Source organism: Bubalus bubalis, chromosome 1 (assembly GCF_019923935.1).
Source record: "Bubalus bubalis isolate 160015118507 breed Murrah chromosome 1, NDDB_SH_1, whole genome shotgun sequence".
NCBI classification, from domain to species: domain Eukaryota; kingdom Metazoa; phylum Chordata; class Mammalia; order Artiodactyla; family Bovidae; genus Bubalus; species Bubalus bubalis.
The window spans coordinates 147,430,765-147,456,098 of record NC_059157.1 but is presented as its reverse complement, the minus strand read 5'-3'; the positions used below and the strand labels follow the sequence as shown (position 1 = coordinate 147,456,098).

At 34.8% G+C, this 25,334-nt stretch overlaps 1 protein-coding gene across 4 annotated transcripts in view; it reads right to left on the bottom strand.

Annotated features, from left to right (window-relative positions):
* SI (sucrase-isomaltase) overlaps positions 1 to 25,334 on the bottom strand; it is a 112,695-nt gene that overhangs the window by 72,818 nt on the left and 14,543 nt on the right. For all 4 annotated transcript variants that reach the window (XM_006054379.3, XM_006054380.3, XM_006054382.3 and 1 more), the window contains 9 exons: positions 24,886 to 25,011; positions 20,698 to 20,829; positions 20,492 to 20,611; positions 18,569 to 18,682; positions 11,998 to 12,082; positions 8,657 to 8,774; positions 6,496 to 6,667; positions 2,815 to 2,931; positions 756 to 910 (listed from right to left, as the gene is read on the bottom strand). In XM_006054379.3, the coding sequence (XP_006054441.2) occupies positions 756 to 910; positions 2,815 to 2,931; positions 6,496 to 6,667; positions 8,657 to 8,774; positions 11,998 to 12,082; positions 18,569 to 18,682; positions 20,492 to 20,611; positions 20,698 to 20,829; positions 24,886 to 25,011 (1,139 nt within the window). The remainder of the gene's footprint in view (positions 1 to 755; positions 911 to 2,814; positions 2,932 to 6,495; positions 6,668 to 8,656; positions 8,775 to 11,997; positions 12,083 to 18,568; positions 18,683 to 20,491; positions 20,612 to 20,697; positions 20,830 to 24,885; positions 25,012 to 25,334) is intronic.

The following is a 25,334-nucleotide window of genomic DNA, read 5'->3' as shown; positions in this document are numbered from 1 at the left end:
TACACCTGACACTCAAGAAAAAGAAACATAGAAAGGAAAGTAGAAAGTTAAAAAAGGTGGGAAAGAGGAAATTACTTCATTTGGGACTCAAAAAAATAGTCTATCATATATGATAAATAAACAACTATAAAAATAAAAAGTATAATAAACTACTCTTCTGTTTAATTCATTTTTTCCTGTAAAATAGGTTCATGAACTTTCAGAAATCCTTCATATTCTACTTTCCTCCTTTTTATACTTTTTCCTTATAAACTTTAATTTGACTTGGACTTGAAGGGATCTTTAGTCATTTCTTGAGGAATGACCTTGTTTTGGTCAAGAGATACAAAGACAAGCACAATTCATTGTTTTATAACTATACTATATGTGATTTATATTTAGATAATTTTCACAATATGCATGATTATATTTTTAATATTTTCTTGTTTATTTAATGATATTTAATGTTTTATTTGATAAATGATATTTAATATATGTTTTAATATTATATATTTAATATTACTTACTGATATACTTTAATATATTCTACATATTTCTTTCCTTTTAAGTTCTATACAATTATCACATTTCTAGATTGAACTTGTCCATTTCACCAAATTAATTATATTTACTATAATTTCACATTTCACCAAATAATTTACATAAATGTCAAGAAAAGCATCAGAAATCCACATGACATCTTGATCTACTCTTAATTTTTTATTATTTGTCTGAATATAATTTGAAAGACTGAAATTCTTGAACATAGTACTCACTCATGAAGAAAAGGCCTTGCTACTGTTTCTCCAAACATATGGGCTTTATAAAATAGAGTATAGAGGAAAGGTAACAAGGCATAGCGAATATTCAAATAGTGTTTTGATGATTTAACCAAAAGAGAATCCTTTCCAAAAAATGCTGGATCCTGATGCTGTGGGATAAACAGAGAAATTGAAATAAGAAAGTTAGAATATGAATACAAATTGAAACATAAGCATTTAATCTATTTTTGAAAACCAAAATGTGTACTTTTTAGCATGCTTATAAAAAGTTGAGATGACTCCTATTTCATCACTGAAGTATATGAATTTCTAGTTTTTATGTTTTCATTTGGATATATATACTAATTAAACTTTATTTTAAAGTGGACATTTCCCTTTTGAATACACATTCTTGGAGAAGATAAAACATATTTTAACAAAATATTCTTCATTTCTATTATTTGCAGTAGATTGGACTATTGGTCCCAATTTTCATGCCTCCTTGTAGCCACAATTTCTGTTATATAACTCTTATTAGTATCTACCTCTAACAGTGGAATGTATTTCCCCACTATTTGACTTTGTGCTCAGCTACATGATATACTCTGACCAATACAATCTTAGGACACGGGACACCGTCAAGTAAGGGCTTGAAACGTGTTTGGATTGCCAAAGGATTTGCTGCCTTGCACCTTGTCACTGCTATTAGAACAATAAGCTCAAACAGTCTGCAAACCAAGGGACACAACGAACAGAGCCATCTGGTCAGCCTGTAAGCTTGCAACCAGCAAGAAGGACAGCCTTCTTGCTGAGCCTAAGCTAGCTTAGTTGACTCTTTCAGCCAAGCTGTAATGATGTAAGAAAACCTGCTTAGGTTTCCTGAAACCAGCTACTGCCTGCCTGGATACACCATTATGTTTAGGCCAAAGCCACAGTTTCCTTTGGCTGCTCCCTGGAAATCAATGAGCTTGGTGGGATATATAAGACCCATGCCAAGGAGATACAGGTCTTTCCCAGTGGTCAACTTTGCCTTGTGGACTCCCTATCAGATGAGTCAAAATTTCCATTGAACTGGGCTGTAGAATATAACTCTTTATCAAACCTTCTTCTTTGCCTTCACCTGCATCAGATTTAGGCCTGAATTGTGATCTGAAGCTCTCTCCACTTTCTCCTTCTTCCTCTTCTTTATCCACCACAAGTATTTCAGCAATAAATTGCTAACGTTTCTAACTCTGTCTTGGTGTCTGTTTTTTGGAGGACATAAATGAACACAAGTATAATTTAATTCACATGAGGATCTCCCAAGAACACAAATTTCTTGAAGCATCACTTAGGTGGATTAGGAAATAACGACTATCCAGTTTATACTTTTACTTCTGTATTGTCATGCTTCCTTTCAGGGGGAGCTCTGAGTGGCTGTCCTTCTCAAAGAGAATTAAGCCCCATTGCGTGTACGGTGAATAACTTCTTAACCAGTATGCACTTAATTGACTTAATGCTTTCACCTAATTTTCTCATTCCCTCTAAGAAATACGCCTATGAGAGCCCACAGCTCAGGGTTGGTAGATTAACCTCCCACCAGTTCAGATGCATGTTTACAAAGTGTTAGTTTTATTTTTTTCCCCACCTGTCATTACAGTTTTACTTATTAAAGAAAAATTATGGACCCAAACTACTTTGCAAGTGTCTTTAATTTCTTGTGTATCTTTAATAAAAGAAAAATGATAAATCCTTAAGAATATATTCTATTTTTATGAAAGAAAAGTTACCTGGAACTTATTATTAGAATGTAAGAATTCAGACTCAAAAAGCTTTGTCATTAACTTAAAATATTATAATTTCACACATGTGTATATGTGTTAGGCTTAAAATATTTCTGCAATACTGTCATGATTTCCTTATTTGATCATAGTTTTATATACAAAATACAGACCTTGAGAAGAGGAGTTCCAACTCTTCTTTGTGAATTATACCACAAACTTTCAGACCAGATCTCTATACATATACATTTAAGTACATTGCTAAAAATAGGATTATGTTTTATTTCGAAACATGGAGAACAAGAGGCATTTACCTCATATCCATCAGCGTTATGGTTTCTGGCATATGGATAAAAAGCTCCAAGTTGCATCCACCTTCTGCAAAGCTCTTCTGTGGTCTCAGCCACAAACCCACAGATATCTGCTCCAACCTAAATAACATATATATCTATTATTTATATTGTAAAAATTCTCAAATTTGCCCAGGGCATCACATTTATACAACTGATTAATCTGTACCAATTTATAGTCTTTGTTTTACTGTCTTACTACTTCTCCTTGGTCTAATTAATTTTGGATTTTTGCCACATACTTGCCTCTAATTCAATGTATAAAGCTGAAACTTACAGTTATTAAAATGTGTGGCTTCTTAATCTAAAACTCACCACCTGTGATTTGACTTTCCCTATTTATATTGCTGTAGGAGTAAAAGAGTAAAAATATTGCCAGATGTATGATCACATATAATTGTACTTTTTGTCCCTCAAGAACTCTTCAGAAAAAATGACTACTTAACTATTCAGTATTTAATGTTTACAGGCATTTCTCTGTTTTTGTAAGTGGTATACATGTATCTATGCTGCTGCTGCTAAGTCGCTTCAGTCATGTCCGACTCTGTGCGACCCCATAGATGGCAGCCCACCAGGCTCCCCCGTCCCTGGGATTCTCCAGGCAAGAACACTGGAGTGGGTTGCCATTTCCTTCTCCAATGTGTGAAAGTGAAAAGTAAAAGTGAAGTCGCTCAGTCTGTCCGACTCCAGCGACCCCATGAACTGCAGCCCACCAGGCTCCTCCGTCCTTGGGATTTTCCAGGCAAGAGTGAGTGGGGTGCCATCGCCTTCTCCGATATGTATCTATAAATAATATATAATACTATTTTGCATTCTTATTAGCTTTACATAAATGACATGTATGTGTTATACTGCATTTCACTTCTCAAAGAATTATTTTTGTGAGATGCAATTAGGTTAATATGGCTGAAGTTCTCTATTGTATGGGATCCCATCACTATAAAATATGATTGTATGAAGTGTGTATATAAGCTTCTTTGTGAATATATATGTATATAAGACTACATTCCTGACTTATTGGAAAAGTATATTTTTTAAATCAAAACTAGTTGTAACTTGTCAGGGAACATTTAACAGGAGTATTCCTGCATGCTATTTTCTATTTCTCAAGGATTCTTTGTTCCTTATCAGTTCCTATTCCAAGAATGAGTAGAGCTGCACACCGTTCTCAGGACTGAGGTCATAGGATGAGACATACAGTGACTCTTTTCAGTGTCAGCAACCTTGTATGTATTAGACTATCTATATTGGGGCTATTGATAAAATTTTACCTTGTGTAACAGCAGAGTAATCATCTAACTAAAGATATATAAGCTTGCATTTTGCTAATAAAGCACTCTTGCTCCATCAGAGCTCAGGTCCCTGTCTTTCTTTCTTCCTTTCTTTCTCTCTCTCTCTTTCTCTCTTTCACTTTATCATCGACTCTGGACCACCAGGTTCTGAGTCCATTAAAGGACCCCAACAGTAACTATTTATAGTAAGTACAGTCACAATACAGGAATGTTCCCACTTGCTTCATTTTCTTGCTGATTTCTGATATTTTCAGGTTTTTAATTTTTATCACCTATATGTATTAATGCATTTCACCAAAGTTTTTACTTGCATGTCTCTTATTACTAGGAAAGTTGAGAATTTTTTCACGTTTTTTTTTTTTTTTTAGTCCATATGTATTTCTCTTTCTGTAGAATTGCTTGATATATCCTTTGCTGATTTTTCTACTCTCTTACCTTTTACAGATTTATATTAGGTTATTTAAATTAAATATTACTCATTTATTACTTATATGAATTGAATATACAATTTTCCAGTAGTAGGAAACATTTTATTTTAATTTTTAAAGTAGGCATTAGATGAACAGAAATTTTCATTTTGTAACCAAATTTGTTTCTTTATTAGTTGTGCCTCTGTGCTCTGTTTAAGAAATTCAACTCCTAACCTTACATCATAAAGTTACTCACTTATTTTCTTCTATGATGCTTAAAGTTTACTTTTCACACATAGGTTGTGTATTATTTGAGACAGAGAGTAATTTTATTTTATATTTTAAGTGGATAATCAATTGTCCATATGAATGGCTGATACTTTATTTACTGAGCTACAGTCATAGTGCTACCATTAAACAAATTTCTATTAATGTATGGACCCATGTCCTATTTTGAAATATTAACTTATCTGATCATTCACAGTTAAGTATCATTGCATTATATTATTATTTTAGCTGATAGGGCAAAATCCATGTGCTCTTTTCTATGTCTTTAAAGTGTATTGTCTTCCACATGAAGTTTAGAGTAACTTTATATGTTCTTCAAATTCTCTTTATAGTTTAAAATAGAATGTCACTGAATTAGATAACAGTTTTGGGAGAAAGCCTATTTCTATGAGACTTCTTATCCATGAACATGGTGTATCTTTAATTTACTAAGTTACTACAATTTCTCTCAAAAAGTCCCATACTTAGCTTGAATACTTACTCCTGGTTATTGCTTATTAGTTAGTTGCTATACTATACATAACATCCTATCTTGGAATACGTTGTAACAATGCTTATTTTTTCTTTTTTTTTTTTTTTGGACAAAACTTGCCATATATTGATCTATTTTATTCAAAGTTTCAGAGTCACCTTTTTATTTTGACATTTGTTTCTCTAGAGACATTGCATTCATCTCTTATTTTCATTACCTATGTGTTTAGATTTATTGTTTTCTTTTTCTTAATTCACGTACTTCACTAATTAATGTTCAAAACTTCTTTGTTTATAATCTAAGCATTTAAGGCTAAAAATTTTCTTCTAAATATCAATTTGTCTGATGTCCCAAATTTCTGATATGAAGTACAATTGTTTGCATTCAATTCTACAGTTTCTCTCCCTCATTTCCATTCAGTGTATTTTGGTGAATCAATTGGTAATGTGTTTACTTTACTTTCCAAATTCAAGATGGGGTGTGTGTGTGTGTGTACATGTGTATGTGGTAGCTTTTTTGTTTTGTTTTGGTTTGGTTTGTTTCTGGTTTTCATTTTGTTCGATACATATGAAAGAATAAATGAATCACCATAATTTTATAAATATTTCATATTTATTTTGTTATGTAATGATACTCCTTACTGTTGAAAATCAACATGTATAGTTCTTTATTTGCTTGATATAGAGACTTACCTGATTTATTACATTTGGAATAGCTTATATAATTTTCTCTGCTTTAAAAATTTGAAACATTTCTGTCATCTTTTCTCTTTTAAATAGAAGAAACAACTTTATTATCTTTTTAATGTAAACTGATAATCTAGAGAATTTTGAATATATCTAGACAATTGATATTTACTTTCTTTACAATGCCAATTTGGATTTTTCCCTACAGTTTTCTCTGGTGCTTTTGTATTTATTATATAAGATTTTTTTGTGCTTTGTTTATACTGACTTTTGTTTTAGGAACTAGTATGATTTGACCAGATTTTTTTCATTCTCTGTTTACACTCTAATGTTATAGACACCATTCACAATCTTATTTTTCTCATAAAGTCTCTAGGAATAGAAATTGAAATTTTCTGTCATATGCCTTTAATCCTTTAACTGAAAATCATTAAGATGACAATATTACAAAATTTGTAATTACAGTGTTTATAAATAATATTGTAAAAACTACTTACCAAAGGTATTCCAAACAAACCAAACTCCAGCATTCCTGTAATAGACCATTCCATTTGTTCCCAAGAAGCAGTATTGTCTCCTAACCAATGTGCAGAATGGCTTCCAGATCCAGCAAAAGTTGATCGGGTGAGAATAAAGCTTCTTTTATTAGGAAGAACTTTTTCTATAGCTCTAAAAACAAAATCAAATTAATAAATAACATCTATTTTAAAATAATATTGATATGATAAATTCTAAAATATTAAATTCAAGGCATATATTAGCGTTTAGAACCAAGCTATAATAGTTACAACTATTTTATCAGTATTTTATATTAATTTTGCATTTACATATTAATATTTACTTAGTATAATACATTCAGATCAAACATGGAAAAGAAATATTCTAGAAATGATTTAGACTTTGAATAATTTTCTTTACCAAATTAAACATGGGTTTTCTGTACCCAGAAAACAAATCAATATTTGTTTTTGAAATATATGATTTAAATCCATTGAAAAATCTCTTTATAATATAAAGTACAGTAGTCCAAACTTGAACCCAAAACACATTTTTTGTGATTCAGTGATGCTCAGTTCTCATTCAGTTGCTCAGTTGTGTCCGACTCTTCACGACCCCATGAATTGCAGCACGCCAGGCCTCCCTGTCCCTCACCAACTCCTGGAGTTCACTCAAACTCATGTCCAAGTCACTGATGCCATCAAGCCATTTCATCCTCTGTCGTCCCCTTCTCCTCCTGCCCCCAATTCCTTCCAGCATCAGAGTCTTTTCCAATGAGTCACCTCTTGGCATGAGGTGGCCAAAGTACCAGAGTTTCAGCTTTAGCATCATTCTTTCCAAAGAACACCCAGGACTGATCTCCTTTATGATGGACTGGTTGGATCTCCTTGCAGTCCAAGGGACTCTCAAGAGTCTTCTTCAACACCACAGTTCAAAAGCATCAATTTTTCAGCACTCAGCTTTATTCACAGTCCAACTGTCACATCCATACATGACCACTGGAAAAACCATAGCCTTGACTAGCCGGACCTTTGTTGGCAAAGTAATGTCTCTGCTTTTGAATATGCTTTCTAGGTTGGTCATAACTTTCCTTCCAAGGAGTAAGTGTTTTAATTTCATGGCTGAAATCACCATCTGCAGTGATTTTGGCTGATCATACATTAATGTCTATATTTTCAAATATCTAGCAACATTGATGTAAAACTTATATGCTTGCAAAGCATTTTATTTTGTTTTAGAATTTCATCATCCACAATACTAGCATTATTCATCTCACCTCTATTAGTACCTGAATATTATTGACAAATTTTTCCATAATTGGAAAATAATCAGAAAAAAGGTAATAAAATTTTAATTTGGTAGATTACATTAATAAAAATATAGTAGTATACTGAGGTGCTTTTTTAAAATTACCTTTATATGAACTATAATGTTCTTTCTTTCTAGAATTTATTTACTTATACTCTATTATATAGAGATAGAAGTGAACACTATGAAGATAGCATATACAATTTTGATATCCTGGTATGCTTTGGGACCAAATATGCTTTAGAATTAAAACTTGATCACAGTTGCTTAATTATGATAAAATTTAAAATTTATTGATCGAGAACTTTTTTTTGACTTACTATTACATTATAGGTCCTTATACTATGCTTGAAAAATAGCAGGCAATCCATATACGATTATCTCCTTTCTCTGCTTTGTATCATGCTGCTTTTTTACACACAAGCAAACACATTTTATAGAGAATTACTTGTGAAATACTACATAGAAAACCACATTTTAAATGAAATATTCTTTAAAAAAAAATAGTGACTTGTCCAAATAGCACCATTGTCTTAGGCCAGTTATGAAATTCATGTTTAGAACACATGTTCAGACACACCAAGCTGAATCAAAATTTAGAAGGATAATTTCAGTTGATGAATTAAAAAAGGATCACAGTTAAGTACATATATCATGTAATTCTTAATAATTAAGTTTTAAATATGTGAATATTTAATAAAAGAGGTGATGCTTTTATGTCCTATTTTTTCACAATGAAAATAGTATCTTTCTTTCCTTTCCTACAGTTGTTATTATCCACTCTATGTAAATTACCAATTACATTTCTAGACAATAAATATTAGAGAGTATTCTGAATGAAATTACACTTACTTCTCTGTGGCTATAGACATACTATATCCATAGAGGCTGTGTACATCATACTGTTTTCCCCAGTATTGCATAGCATCCATGCAAATTGTTTTGGAGTACATGAGTTTGTCAAGAATATCTTAGAAAAAAAAAAGAAAGAAATAATTAGGTAAGAAATATTTTGCCATTTCAAGCTTCATAATTCTTAAGTGATGTGCTCTGTAATACTATATGTAATTAAAACATAATGAAAGACATCACTTTATGCTAAGTTCCAACTGGGTCTCTACCCTTTATTCTCATTAACTGGCCATTACATTCGCACTTAAAGTAATACATATTATGTTTCTTAGCTTCAGTAATGAATAAATTCATGGAAATCTTAGACTTTAACATGTATATAGAAATATATACATCTGTATTGTAAATCATATAATTATAGTCCTATTTGAAAATTGTGTAACTTTTTAAAAATATAACCTAATTCCACACATGTAGACTTGTTACACAACAGCAAATCATTTAAATCTCTGCTTTTCAGTTTTTATTGTGTTTTAATTTGCAGGCTTATGTAGCATTGTAATAATTATTGCTTTATTCAGATGTCCTTATTACAATGTATTTCCCTAAGATCATTTATTTGCCTTTACGTTAAATTTTTACCAGTTTTAATGATGAAAACATGCTTTTTAAAATAGGTGAGAAGTTATTCACATTTGTTATTGCTGTTGTTTAGTCACTAAGTCATGTCCAACTCTTTTGAGACTCCACGGAGTGTAGCCTACAAGGATTCTCTGTTCACTGGAATTGCTATTTCCTTCATCAGGGGATCTTTCCAATGCAGGAATTGAATCTGTGCCTCCAGTATTTACAGGCGGATGATTTGCCACCAATTCCCAAGGGAAGCCCAACTATTCATATTAGCTACATCTAATAATGGCAAAAGGAGAAAAGGAAAGATATACCCATTTGAATGCAGTGTTCCAGAGAATAGCAAGGAGAGATAAGAAAGCCTTCCTCAGTGATCAATGCAAAGAAATCGAGGAAAGCATTAGAATGGTAGAAACTAGAGATCTCTTCAAGAAAATTAGAGATACCAAGGGAATATTTCATGCAAAGATGGGCACAATAAAGGACAGAAATTGTATAGACCTAACAGAAGCAGAAGATATTAGGAAGAGTTGGCAAGAATACACAGAACTATACAAAAAAGATCTTCACGACCCAGATAATCACGATGGTGTGATCACTCACCTAGAGCCAGACATCCAGGAATGTGAAGTCAAGTGGGCCTTAGGAAGCATCGCTACAAACAAAGCTAGTGGAAGTGATAGAATTCCAGTTAAGCTATTTCAAATCTTGAAAGATGATGCTGTAAAAGTGCTACATTCAATATGCCAGCAAATTTGGAAAACTCAGCAGTGGCTACAGGACTGGAAAGGGTCAGTTTTCATTCCGATCTCAAAGAAAGATAATGCCAAAGAATGCTCAAACTACCACACAATTTCACTCATCTCACACACTAGTAAAGTAATGCTCAAAATTCTCCAAGCCAGGCTTCAACAGTACCTGAACTATGAACTTCCAGATGTTCAAGCTGGATTTAGAAACGGCAGAGGAACCAGAGATCAGATTGCCAACATCCATTGGATCATTGAAAAAGCAAGATGATTCCAGAAAAATATCTACTTCTGCTTTATTGACTATGACAAAGCCTTTGACTGTGTGGATTACAACATACTGTGGAAAATTCTGAAAGAGATGGGAATACCAGACCACCTGTCCTGCCTCCTGAGAAATCTGTATGCAGGTCAAGAAGCAACAGTTAGAACTGGACATGGAACCACAGACTGGTTCCAAATAGGAAAAGGAGTACGTCAAGGCTGTATATTGTCACTCTGCTTATTTAAATTATGCAGAGTACATCATGAGAAATGCTGGACTGGATGAAGCACAAGCTGGAAACAAGATTGATGGGAGAAATATCAATAAATTCACATATGCAGATAACATCACCCTTATGGCAGAAAGCAAGGAAGAACTAAAGATGAAAGTGAACTAAAGATGAAAGAACTCTTGATGAAAGTGAAAGAAGAGAGTGAAAAAGTTGACTTAAAACTCAATACTCAAAAAACAAAGATCATAGCATCTGGTCCCATTAAAGTGAAATTTGAAAGTGAACTTGTTCTGTAGTGTTCAACTCTTCGCAGCCCCATGGACTGTAGCCCACCAGGCTCCTCCATCCATGTGATTCTCCAGGCAAGAATACTGGAGTGGGTTTCCTTTTCCTTCACCAGGGGATATTCCTGGCCCAGGGATCGAACGCAGGTCTCCCACATTGCAGGCAGACACTTTAACCTCTGAGCCACCAGGGAAGATCATGGCATCTGGTCCCATTACTTAATGACAAATAGATGGGGAAACAGTTGAAACAGTCACAGACTTTATTTTTGGGGGGTTCCACAATCACTGCAGATGGTGACTGCAGCCATTAAATTAAAAGATGCATGCTCCTTGGAAGAAAAGTTAAGACCAACTGAGACAGCTTATTAAAAAGCAGAGACATTACTTTGTCAACAAAGGTCCATCTAGTCAAAGCTATAGTTTTTCCAGTAGTCATGCATGGGTGTGAGAGTTGGACTATAAAGAAAGCTGAACACCAAAAAATTTATGCCTTTGTGGTGTTGGGGAAGACTCTTTAGAGTCCCTTGGACTGCAAGGAGATCCAACCTGTCCATCCTAAAGGAAATTGGTCCTGAATATTCATTGGAAGGACTGATGCTGAAGCTGAAACTCCAATATTTTGGCCACCTGATGCAAAGAACTGACTCATTTGAAAAAACCCATATGCTTTAATGGGAAAGATTGAATGCAGGAGGAGAAGAGGACAACAGAGGATGAGATGGTTGGATGGAATCACTGATTCAGTGGATACGAGTTTGAGTAAACTCCAGGAGTTGGTGATGCACAGGGAGGCCTGGTGTGCTGTAATCCAAGTGATTGCAAAGAGTAGGATGTGACTGAGTGACTGAACTGAACTGCATAATGACACAGAATTACAGCATAGTGCTCAAGGAAAAAAAAATTATCATTTAAATTATGATTTCAAACAAATTTTGTTTCTTTCATTTATCATTTAATCATGGGCAATTCATCAGTGGTAAAGACAAAATATTCTACACCAAAATTTAAAAATGTGCTCCTTTCCTTAGGCATACGTATTTTGGACAAAAATAAACACCTCAGTTATTTCAGGGTCTCAAAATTATATCAACATATGTAATTTAGAAAGATATGCTTGAATATACCAGTAAATAAGTATAGTTTTTCTCAATTAACTGTAGAAGATAAATGAAATTTACCAGGAGTAAAAGGTGGGTAATTCAGGTTGTTCGCACTGCATCCTTTCTTTGAACCTTGAACAAAGCTGGAAACTTCATTCATGTCCTGAATGGATATAAGATAAAAAACAACATATTTTATATAGTTGTAAATCATATTTGCAGAAGGTCTCTATTTATTTGTAAATATTTTATCAAGCACGACCATGACATTCTTCTCCCAGAAGGCAAATATAACCTGCTGCTGCTAAGTCGCTTCAGTCATGTCCAACTCTGTGCGACCCCATAGACGGCAGGCCTCCAGGCTCCCCCATCTCTGGAATTCTCCAGGCAAGAACACTGGAGTGGGTTGCCGTTTCCCTCTCCAATGCATGAAAGTGTCCTACCAACCTACAAACAACTTGTTTAACTATTCTAACTACTTGATTCTACTTCTAGTATGAACAAGTTATTATAGTGAGAAAAAATATTACTTATGTTTGCATAAATGTATATACCAAATAACAGAGGTATCTGGATGGGATTAAAAGATTATACGGAGAAGGCAATGGCACCCCACTCCAGTACTCTTGCCTGGAAAATCCCATGGACCGAGGAGCCTGGTGGGCTGCAGTCCATGGGGTTGCTAAGAGTCGGACACAACTGAATGACTTCACTTTCCCTTTTAACTTTCATGCATTGGAGAAGGAAATGGCAACCCACTCCAGTGTTCTTGCCTGGAGAATCCCAGGGACGGAGGAGCCTGGTGGGCTGCCGTCTATGGGGTTGCATGGAGTCGGACACGACTGAAGTGACTTAGCAGCAGCAGCAGCAAAGGATTATATACAACCAAAATATACTTGATGTACCTTGTTTAAAATATATATAAAGCATTAATCATATTAGATTAAATGTATTAAGCAATGGTCTTTTAAAATAACTGTATTGATCTTCTCACTGAACTTATCATTGTACATATTTCCAGCACATTCATTTATTTAGCATAGTTTATTAATTTCAGCTGGCATTTATCTAGTTTCTATTGTGTGCCTTGCTAGCAGCTAGACACAGCACTTTTTGCCTTGGCTTTCCTGGTGGCTCAGAAGGTAAACAATCTACCTGCATTTCAGGAGACCTTGGTTTGATCCCTGGGTTGGGAAAATCCCCTGGAGAAGGGAATGGCAACCCACTTCTGTATTCTTGCCTGGAAAATCCCATGGACAGAGAAGCCTGGTGGGCTACAGTCCTGATGTTGCTGCTGCTAAGTCGCTTCAGTGGTGTCCGACTCTGTGCGACCCCATAGATGGAAGCCCACCAGGTTCCCCCATCCCTGGGATTCTCCAGGCAAGAACACTGGAGTGGGTTGCCATTTCCTTCTCCAATGCATGAAAGTGAAAAGTGAAAGTGAAGTTGCTCAGTCGTGTCCGACTCTTCACCACCCCATGGACTGCAGCCTACCAGGCTCCTCTGGCCATGGGATTTTCCAGGCAAGAGTACTGGAGTGGGGTGCCATTGCCTTCTCCGGGGCTACAGTCCATGGGGTTGCAAAGTCACTCAGACACGACTGAGTGACTAACACAACTCCTACATTTTCATGAGAGAGTGAGAATACAAAAAAGGTGAATAGCATTTTAGTAATCTAATAAAAATGGCTATGACCTTATTGAATCCCTGGAAGAGTTTCAGGGAACCCTAGGGCTGCTGGACCACATTATAAGAACCAGTGATCTACTTCTTGCTTTGTAAACTGAGGCCTCAATATTGTCTTCCCGCTTACTAGTTCTATGTCCACAAACAGTTGAGTAAAATCTTTGGACTAAAAAAGATAATTCATATAAAATAATTTATAACATGCTCAAGAAATGTGTGTCTTTCTCCTTCTCTGTTAATACACCAGACTTCTACATATTTTTGAGTCTTATTTCCCACATCTACAGTATGTTGTTTCTGCTCTCACAAAGGTATCAAACTCAATCAATTCCTTTGTTAATTTGGTTTTCCTCAGAGGACACATATTGTCTTCATTACTCTTCCCTTCTTCAATCCACATGATGCTCAGATGGAATTAATGTAAGAAATTAAGGCCATTCAGGGAGAAGATATAATTTCTCATTTTGATACACATTTTTGTTTTCTTAAGAGCCACAAAGAAAAACAATTAAATAGTTATTCTAAAGTATACATTGGGGTTATTTTACTAAAATTACCTAATATATTCAATTTTGCTGTCATATGTCCAGTAGAATTAATACAAAGAGATACTATAGTTGAACAGGCAATAATTTTAGATAAACATAAATATTTTTTCTTCTTGACTGCACAAACTGAATTAAATTTAAACATAGCATCAAGTACTGAAATTCATAAATGGAACTGAGTTGTATTATTTTAAATTTTGTCTTTTTCTAAAATATTGTATTAACTCTTGTATATAATATCACTGAAGAAATGCAAGAGCAAACATTTAACTCTGATATTAATGTTATTCTACTTGAACTGTGTATTTGTAACTTGCAATAAAATTGCAGCATTCACTCAAAATATACTTTATCTTATTCAATTTAAAGTAAATAAAATAATTTAATAAAAATAGTATAATAATAAAATAACTTAAAATGAAATTTGATCATTTGTGTGATTTTAACTATATTCTATAGCAAATGGATAGCATTTAATATTTTATTTTTAATTAAAATGTCTTATCTATTTGGAAAGATTATATTATTAATAAGCTAAACTTACTACTCATAATTTGAAGGAATTGATTTGTATTTCTTTTAATGTATTTTATATTTTTGTTCTTTCAGAATTCTGAAAATACTTTTCTCTAACATATTCAAATCATTTAAGTGATGTTACATTTATATAATGTCATGTAAAACATGACTTTGATTAGCATTTCAACATTAGAGTCAGATTGAAAGTTTTGTAAATTTTGAGGCAAAGAACTCAGTGAATTGATAGTAAGATGTATTCCTACAGATTTTCAGGTATCATTAAAATCATCTCAAGTCTAGTAATGACTATTTGTAGAATTTGGCAATGGCATATTTAGGGGTACTTAATAAAGTCCATTGAAAATTGTATAATAATCTGGTGATATTACATAACTTCACATTTAAACTAAATCTAAATGAAGTGAAGTAAAATTGCTCAGATGTGTCTGACTTTTTGTGACCCTATGGACTTTAGCCTATGAGGCTTCCCTGTCCATGGGATTTTCCAGGCAAGAGTACGGGAGTGGGTTGCCATTTCCTTCTCCAGAAGTCTAAATGAAAATGCCCTTATTTTCAAAGAAATTCAAATAATCAACTTTTTCTAAGAATCTTCTGAAATGTCAAGAGAACATATCCAATTAAACCTTCAGTTATTTGGTTATAAACATGTCACCCTGTTTATTTAACTTATATGCAGAGTACATCATGAGAAATGCGGGACTGGAAGAAACACAAACTGGAATCAAGATTGCCGGGAGAAATATCAATAACCTCAGATATGCAGATGACACCACCCTTATGGCAGAAAGTGAAGAAGAACTAAAAAGCCTCTTGATGAAAGTGAAAGTGGAGAGTGAAAAAGTTGGCTTAAAGCTCAACATTCAGAAAACGAAGATCATGGCATCCGGTCCCATCACTTTAACTTTATATACATACATAATCATGGGAAATAGATCAGAAAACAGTGGAAACAGTGTCAGACTTTATTTTTCTGGGCTCCAAAATCACTGCAGATGGTGACTGCAGCCATGAAATTAAAAGACGCTTACTCCTTGGAAGGAAAATTATGACCAACCTAGATAGCATATTCAAAAGCAGAGATGTTACTTTGCCAACTAAGGTCCGTCTAGTCAAGGCTATGGTTTTTCCTGTGGTCATGTATGGATGTGAGAGTTGGACTGTGAAGAAGGCTGAGCACTGAAGAACTGATGCTTTTGAACTGTGGTGTTGGAGAAGACTCTTGAGAGTCCCTTGGACTGCAAGGAGATCCAACCAGTCCATTCTGAAGGAGATCAGCCCTGGGATTTCTTTGGAAGGAATGATGCTAAAACTGAAACTTCAGTACTTTGGCCACCTCATGAGAAGAGTTGACTTATTGGAAAAGACTCTGATGCTGGGAGGGATTGGGGGCAGGAGGAGAAGGGGACGACAGAGGATGAGATGGCTGGATGGCATCACCGACTCAATGGAAATGAGTTTGAGTGAACTCCAGGAGTTGGTAATGGACAGGGAGGCCTGGCGTGCTGCGATTCATGGGGTCGCAAAGAGTTGGACACGACTGAGTGACTGAACTGAATGAACTTTGAAATCATACTGGTCATCATTCTGTGTTTGTTTTGTTTTGTTTTGTTTTGTTCTTTTTTAATTAGTCAAAATGCTTCTGTGTTAGTGTCATAATTACTCTGACTTGCTCAGATGCTCTTCTTCCCATCCCTCCCTTTCTTTGGATATGAATCAAGTGTTTCAGTCCTCAGTAGACTTGGAAATGGAGTATTTTCTCTTCATAGCTCAGTCAAATTTTCTTGCACTATGGCTAAATGCCATTTATACTTGTAACTCTGATGCAATGGACTCAAATTGTTTCCTATGCAATAAAAAGAAAGAAAGGAAGTAAGGAAGACAGGAAGGAAGGGAAAGAAGGAGGGAAAAAGGAAACAAAGAAAGGAAAGAAGGCAAAAAGGCACTTCTAATTTAAATAAAGCAATTGAAATTGGAGCTAGAATTGAAAACAAAACTCAAGAGAAGTTTGCTTAATTTTATTATTATTATTATTATTTTTGGTCATTTCTACCAGCACTGAGTGTTGTGGATTCTATCAAGAATTGTGGCTAAAAAAGTAAATAAAGAAATGAGGTAGGATTGATGGTGACAAGTATGGTCAAGGATTCCCTACCCGGCTTTTTTCTTCACCTTAAGGAAAACTTAAATAGAATTAAGTGAAATAAATCATTAGCAAAAGAGATTTAAAAATATAGAAGGCAAACTGCGCAGAAGAGAAAGAAAAATCCACATGGGAGGACTGATACTGACTGGAGTAAGAGCCACTTCATCAATTGAAAATGAAAAAAAAGAGGAGGGATGCTGGCTTTTGATGGGTTGGGGTGGGAAGTGGAGACAGTTTATGTCATAGTCTTCCATTATCTCTATAAAGGAGAAAGAGAGGTCCTCTCTGTAGATAAGAGCTATTAGTAAAATGGGAGTATTCACTGAGGATAAATGGAAATTTAACTGGTAAAAAGACAAAAGAGAGGATTGCTTGATGACAGTATGTCTTATGAGTTTTGGGGTGAAATTGTAGCTATCTCACCAATAACTGTGTTGTGTGGAGCATCTGATAATTTGCAATTTTATTAAAAAGATAGAAAGTAAATCATGAAAATAAAATGCCAGCAGCTAGATATCATCACTGCAATCTCACTAATTTTCTGTCAAATAACTAAATGCCTCTCCATCTTCATTCTGTTATCAACATAAGAATTCTGAAGGTTATGCTAATCTTTTATCAACTCCATGTTTTCATGATGGTGAAAAATAAACACCTGTAATTGATTGGATAAATAAATGATTAGATGAATAATTTAATAATGACTGAATTAATAGTGAAAATTTCAGGAAAGTGGAGATGCTGTGACCTCAAAGGTCAAAAAGTTTAGCTATACCCAGATACCCATTATTTTTCCTTCCAAAATTTTGTACAGCTGTAATAACTTTGTAAAACATGGCTGATGTTCTGTGTCCAAACTATTAGATTTTTTTTTCCTGAAATAGAGTTCTCAGATTACCAAGTAATTTCATTCCCCAAATGTTATTATAGTTTTATAGTCTGCCAGGCTCCTCTGTCCATTCAGGCAAGAATACTGAAGTGGGTTGCCATTTCCTTCTCCAGGTAATTTTCCCAACCCAGGAATCAGACCTGTGTCTCCTGCATTGCAGGCAGTTTCTTTACCACTGAGCCACCATGGAAGCCAAGTATCTTAAACAAAAGACACTAAATCATTGACTATAATCACTATTATTTTAAATCGTAAACCTACCAGTAGGCATCAATAGCTACAGATAAAAAATTTTATCCAAAGAAACTTTTAAACATTGCTGTTTTCCTTTAATAACTTTACCAGTAAACATATAATTTTGTCTATTTATTGTTGTCATCTGTCTTGAGATAAAACACTTAACTTATTGCCAACATTGATTTGTTCTACTCATAACTTATTAAAAGAAAGTTTCTAAAGGATAAGCGCTTGTTCAAGCCCATGTTGCTGCAATTGCTTAACTACTGTAGCTATTAGTAAATGTTTTTAAAGTTGCATTACAAATTTTATTAAATGTTTTCAACTTAAATTATTAGTCATAAAAATATAACCCCATTAGTTACAGAAATAAACTATTCTATAAAGAATATTATTAGATGATAAAAATCTCAATTAATAGTTTTTAGTTTGTATTTTCTGACCCATGAACATGTCAGGTATGATATTTATATATTCTAGAAAAATTATAGCATTATTTTATGCTTAATACATTATAAAGTACATCTTTTTGAACTTATATTTAATTTATGGAAAAATAATTCTATGTTCATTGTCCAAAATCACAAGTCTAAAATAACTACTTACAATCCAAAGTCCATCATAATTTACTTGTTGATGAAAAAGGTAGCATTCATTTGCCCACCATTCTATGCAGCTTGGATTTGTGAAATCAGGGTATACTGTTAATCCTGGCCATACCTGGAAAAACAGATTATTCCCATATATACAAATGTAAAAGAATACATAAATAATGGAAATTCAGACTGAGTGAAGAGGAAGAGTAAAAATTCTTAAAGTTATGACATTGTACTTCTTTAGGTATATGTGATCCCTGGACCACCTACATTTACAATAATCTTAGTTCTGCTTGAAAGCACAGACATATTCACTGTGTGATAAGAGGAATTATATTAGTGCGTTTCCAAAGGCATATGTTCCCAAGAAACTTAAGCTAAAAGGTTCTTTGTGTGTTTATTTATATTTGTGTGTGTGTGCTTAGTCACTCAATTATGATGCTCTTGGGACTACTCCAACTGCTTTTAATTATTACTTCATTAAATCTTCACTAGAACTTTGGGAACTAGGTACTATTTTTATCATCACTTTACAGATGAGGTAAGTAGTATAATTAAACCCATTTTGCTGATGAAAAAAGTGATCAACAGAGGAGCTTTTCAAAGTCACTTGCTAATAAGTAGTACAGAAGGAACCTCATATCCAATCACATATCTAGGCACTCTCGTATTCAATTCCATGCTGTTAAACACTAGATGCCTCTTTATGATTTATGCTTCTTCATATTATTTTACTTACCCTGTAAAATAATGACATTCAGCAAGATAAATTCAATTTCAGATATATTGAGATAAATAATATTGTTTTATATTCAAATTATGCATATTAGTGATCAGATCTGTCCATATTCAATAGAACAGGTCTTGGTAGTGGATTAGACGCTGAGTCATGTCTGACTCTTGCAACCCCATGGACTGTAGCCTACCAGGCTCCTCTGTCCATGGGATGCTCCAGGCAAGAATACTGGAGTGGGTTACCATTTCCTTCTCCAGAGAATCTTCCTGACCCAGGGATTGAACCTGGGTCTCCTGTTTTGCAGGCAGATTCTTTACCAACTTAGCTATCAGGGAAGCCCTGGTACAGGTCTTAACAAAGTATATTTTTTAAGATATTAATGATATTAGAGGAGGAATATTGGGGTTTTGTTTCCTGATGGAGCTCATAAATTAAGAAAAATTTTATCAGAAATTTTAACTTTGGTGAATGTGATTAAATAAAAAGTGATGGATAGTATAGTCTTTATTGTTGTAAATAAATTTATTTAGTCTTATTGTCTTCTTTAGTATTTATTGTTGTAAATAAAGCTATAATAAATGTCTCTATAAGTTGATATATCTACACATTATGGGTTTTGATATGTCTTATAAAGCTGTCTCTAGAAGAATATTTATCTTGATTAAAAATTATGCCTTTGGGAGCTAGGCATTTTCTTTACACTGCTCTTTATTAGTTCCATGATATGAGGAAAGTTAAAATTGGAAAAGGAAATTTAAATGTTAAAGCCATCTCAAATTGGCTTTTTTTCAAATGTAAAGTATTAAAAATAACTTTAATCATAGATACCTAATGATTTTATTGTAAAATCATTACACCCTAAATGTACACCATAAATTTTATTATCCAACACGTAAGTACTAAATTATACATGCAATTATTTTACATCAAATATGAGAATTGCTGTAATCAAGGTATTTATCATATTTGTATAAATAATTTCGTTGCTTATCATTAAACATTATCTGCCTTCTTACAAAAACTGTTTTAGAGATAACTGGAATATTTACCCTAAAACTTCTCTATGCAATTAAAATAGCAAATCCAGATTTGAAAGCAAGCAAATTCTCTGAGACACACACATACATACACACACTCAGAAACACTTTTACAATAGAAAATCCAAGCAACACAAATTTAATGAATATCATAATTTACCTCTCCAATAATTGCTGTAGTCCCATCTGACTCATTTACCCACACCTTTTGGGCAGTTCCCCTCTCATAGGATTCATATGCTGCCCCATTCGCACGTTTCTCTATGGAAACTGCAGGGTCCTAATTAATAGAGAGAAGAAACTAGAAAATCAATTAATTTTCAAATGTGTAAATACTAAAAATTAATATATATGTTCAGTTATTACCAAAATGATGACGTATTTCTGCTCATGAGCATGCAAATCTTGAACAAATTCTGGGAGGCCGTTAAATGCAATTTGATCATAAGTAAAGATTTTCTTGTCTTCCATATAGTCAATATCAGTGATTTGTGTATCCTAAAAATTAGCAGAGTATATTTCAATAAACAGTACTGAAAGAATCCTCTAATCACATCAACCTTAAAGTCCAAAGAATTTCTATTATAAATTTAATGATTAAAAGGAAGAAAGCTGAGTGCTGAAGAATTGATGCTTCTGAACTGTGGTGTTGGAGAAGACTCTTGAGAGTCCCTTGGACTGCAAGGAGATCTAACCAGTCCATTCTAAAGGAGATCAGCCCTGGGTGTTCTTTGGAAGGAATGATGCTAAAGCTGAAACTCCAGTACTTTGGCCACCTCATGCGAAGAGTTGACTCACTGGAAAAGACTCTGATGCTGGGAGGGATTAGGGGCAGGAGGAAAAGGGGGCAGGAGGAAAAGGGGTGACAGAGGATGAGATGGCTGGATGGCATCACCGCCTAGATGGACATGAGTTTGAGTGAACTCCGGGAGATGGTGATGGACAGGGAGGCCTGGCATGCTGTGATTCATGGGTAAACAAAGAGTCGGACGTGACTGAGCGACTGAACTGAACTGAACTTAGATCTCTTTTATTTCGCTAAAGACACAATGATATGGCTGATAAAGCTAGTTTTTCTAATCATTATTCACATTTGTTTAAGTGATGATCACTCAGTATGTATTATGTTATAAACACATGCATGTGTACATATATGGGCTCGTATAAAAAAAAATCTTCACATTAAATAAAATACATAAAATTGTAGTACATTAAAATTATACAAACTTTAAAAGTATATATAAAAAACAACATAATTTTGTTCATACTTCAACATGTGTTCTATTCTAGTATAACTAATAATCAGTCTCAAAATTCAGGTGCACCTGGGCATTGACTATGGGCATAAAGTATACTTCATCATTAATAAGCAGCTTAATAACCTATATCTGTTCAAGCTGGTTTTAGAAAAGGCAGAGGAACCAGAGATCAAATTGCCAACATCTGTTGGATCATGGAAAATGCAAGAGAGTTCCAGGAAAACATATATTTCTGCTTTATTGACTATGACAAAGCCTTTGACTGCATGGATCACAATAAACTGTGGAAAATTCTGAAAGAGATGGGAATACCAGACCACCTGATCTGCCTCTTGAGAAACCTGTATGCAGGTCAGGAAGCAACAGTTAGAACTGGACATGGAACAACAGACTGGTTCCAAATAGGAAAAGGAGTACGTCAAGGCTGTATATTGTCACCCTGCTTATTTAACTTCTATGCAGAGTACATCATGAGAAACGCTGGGCTGGAAGAAGCACAAGCTGGAATCAAGATTGCTGGGAGAAATATCAATAACCTCAGATATGCAGATGACACCACCCTTATGGCAAAAAGTGAAGAGGAACTCAAAAGCCTCTTGATGAAAGTGAAAGTGGAGAGTGAAAAAGTTGGCTTAAAGCTCAACATTCAGAAAACAAAGATCATGGCATCTAGTCCCATCACTTCATGGGAAATAGATGGGGAAACAGTGGAAACAGTGTCAGAATTTATTTTTCTGGGCTCCAAAATCACTGCAGATGGTGACTGCAGCCATGAAATGAAAAGACGCTTACTCCTTGGAAGGAAAATTATGACCAACCTAGATAGCATATTCAAAAGCAGAGACATTATTTTGCCAACAAAGGTCCGTCTAGTCAAGGCTATGGTTTTTCCTGTGGTCATGTATGGATGTGAGAGTTGGACTATGAAGAAGGCTGAGCACCAAAGAATTGATGCTTTTGAACTGTGATGTTGGAGAAGACTCTTGAGAGTTCCTCGGACTGCAAGGAGATCCAACCAGTCCATTCTGAAGGAGATCAGCCCTGGGATTTCTTTGAAGGGAATGATGCTAAAGCTGAAACTTCAGTACTTTGGCCACCTCATGCGAAGAGTTGACTCATTGGAAAAGACTCTGATGCTGGGAAGGATTGGGGTCAGGAGGAGAAGGAGACGGCAGAGGATGAGATGGCTGGATGGCATCACTGACTCGATGGACGTGAGTCTGAGTGAACTCCGGGAGGTGGTGATAGACAGGGAGACCTGGTGTGCTGCGATTCATGGGGTCACAAAGAGTCGGACATGACTGAGCGACTGAACTGAAATGAACCTATATCTATATTTGGCAAACAGGTATGAAAAGAAGAGGTGAAAGTCAAAGGAGAAAAGGAAAGATATACCCATTTGAATGCAGAGTTCCAAAGAAGAGCAAGGAGAGATAAGAAAACCTTTGTCAGTAATCAATGCAAATAAATAAAGGAAAACAATAGAATGGGAAAAGATAGAGATCTCTTCAAGAAAATTAGAGATACCAAGGGAATGTTTCTTGCAAAGATGAGCACAATAAAGGACAGAAATGGTATGGACTTAACAGAAGCAGAAAATATTAGGAAGAGGTGGCAAGAATATACAAAAGAACTTTCCAAAAAGATCTTCAGGACCCAGATAATCACAATGGAGTGATCACTCACCTAGAATGCAAAGTCAAGTGGGCGTTAGGAAGAATCACTAAGAAGAAAGCTAGTGGAGGTGATGGAATTCCAGTTGAGCTATTTCAAATCCTGAAAGATGATGCTCTGAAAGTGCTGCACTCAATATGCCAGCAAATTCGGAAAACTCAGTAGTGGCCACAAGACTGGAAAAGGTCAGTTTTCATTCCTATCCCAAAGAAAGGCAATGCCAAAGAATACTCAAACTACCGAACAATTGCACTCATCTCACATGGTAGGAAAGTAATACTCAAAATTCTCCAAGCCAGGCTTCAACAGTACATGAACTGTGAACTTCCAGATGTTCAAGCTATCTTTAGAAAAGGCAGGGGAATCAGAGATCAAATTGCCAACAACTGCTGGATCATGGAAAAAGCAAGAGAGTTCTAGGAAAACATCTACTTCTGCTTTATTGACTATGCCAAAGCCTTTGACTGTGTGGATCACAATAAACTGTGGAAAATTCTGAAAGAGATGGGAATACCAGACCACCTGACCTGCCTTCTGAGAAATCTGTATGCAGGTCAAGAAGCAACAGTTAGAACTGGACATGGAACAACAGCCTGGTTCCAAATAGGAAAATAAGTACATCAAGTCTATATATTGTCACCCTACTTATTTAACTTATATTCAGAGTATATCATGAGAAATGCTGGACTGGATGAAGCACAAGCTGGAATCAACATTGCTGGGAGAAATATCAATAACTTCACATATGCAAATGACATCACCCTTATGTCAAAAAAGCAAAGAAGAACTATAGAGCTCTTGATGAAAGTGAAAGAGGAGAGTGAACAAGTTGGCTTAAAACTCAGTATTCAAAAAACTAAGATCATGGCATCTGTTCCCATTATTTAATGACAAATAGATGGGGAAACAGTTGAAACAGTCACAGACTTTATTTTGGGGGGGCTCCAAAATCACTGCAGATGGTGACTGCAGCCATGAAATTAAAAGATACATGCTGCTTGGAAGAAAAGTTATGACCAACTGAGACAGCTTATTAAAAACAGAGACATTACTTTGCCAACAAAGGTCCATCTAGTCAAGACTGTGGTTTTTCCAGTAGTCATGTATGGATGTGAGAGTTGGACTATAAAGAAAGCTGAGTGCCAAAGAATAGATGCTTTTGAACTGTGGTATTGGAGAAGACTCTTGAAATTCCCTTGGACTGCAAGGAGATCCAACCAGTCCATCCTAAATGAAATCAGTCCTGAATATTCATTGGAAGGCCTGATGCTGAAACCCCAATACTTTGGCCACCTGATGCAAAAAACTGACTCATTTGAAAAGACCCTGATGCTATGAAAGATGGAAGGCAGGAGAAGGAGACAATAAAGGATGACATGGTTGGATGGTATAACCGACTCAATGGACATGAATTTAAATAAACCCGAGGAGTTGGTGATGGACAAGGAGGCTTGGCGTGCTGCTGTCCATGGGGTCACAAGGAGTTGGTCATGACTGAGTGACTGAACTGAACTGAACTCATATTTGGCAAATATGGTAATCCTGAAAATGCCCTGCATTTATTTTTATGTGAAAATATTTAACTTTATATATATTCCCACAAACCCTTCATCCTACTTACAAATGGTATGCCAGCTTCCCGATTTCTTTGTACCACTGTTTTCACCACATCAAGTGTCTTGTAATTCCAGCGACTCAGCTGAAATCCAAGATTCCAATAAGCTGGCATTGCTGGTCGTCCAATGAACTTGAAGTAAATGGATATTTAATTACGTTCAATGACGAACATTAGAAACTAAAACTAATATTAATTGCTGTATCTCTAGTATTGCTTTGAATTTAACTACATATATTAAACAAAGATTTTGTGGTATCTACATTCTAAAATGGATATTCTCTTAGAATTGTGTTATGAAACACTTAGCAAGTCTATGTTCAGCCACTCATCTTTTATTTTGTGTTAAAACATCAGAAAGGTAGCACTTTAAAGGTAGCATTTATAAAAGTGTATTTTGCTGTGCATGAAAAGTTAAAGAAAAGAATAAAACGATAGCATTACAGATATTAGAG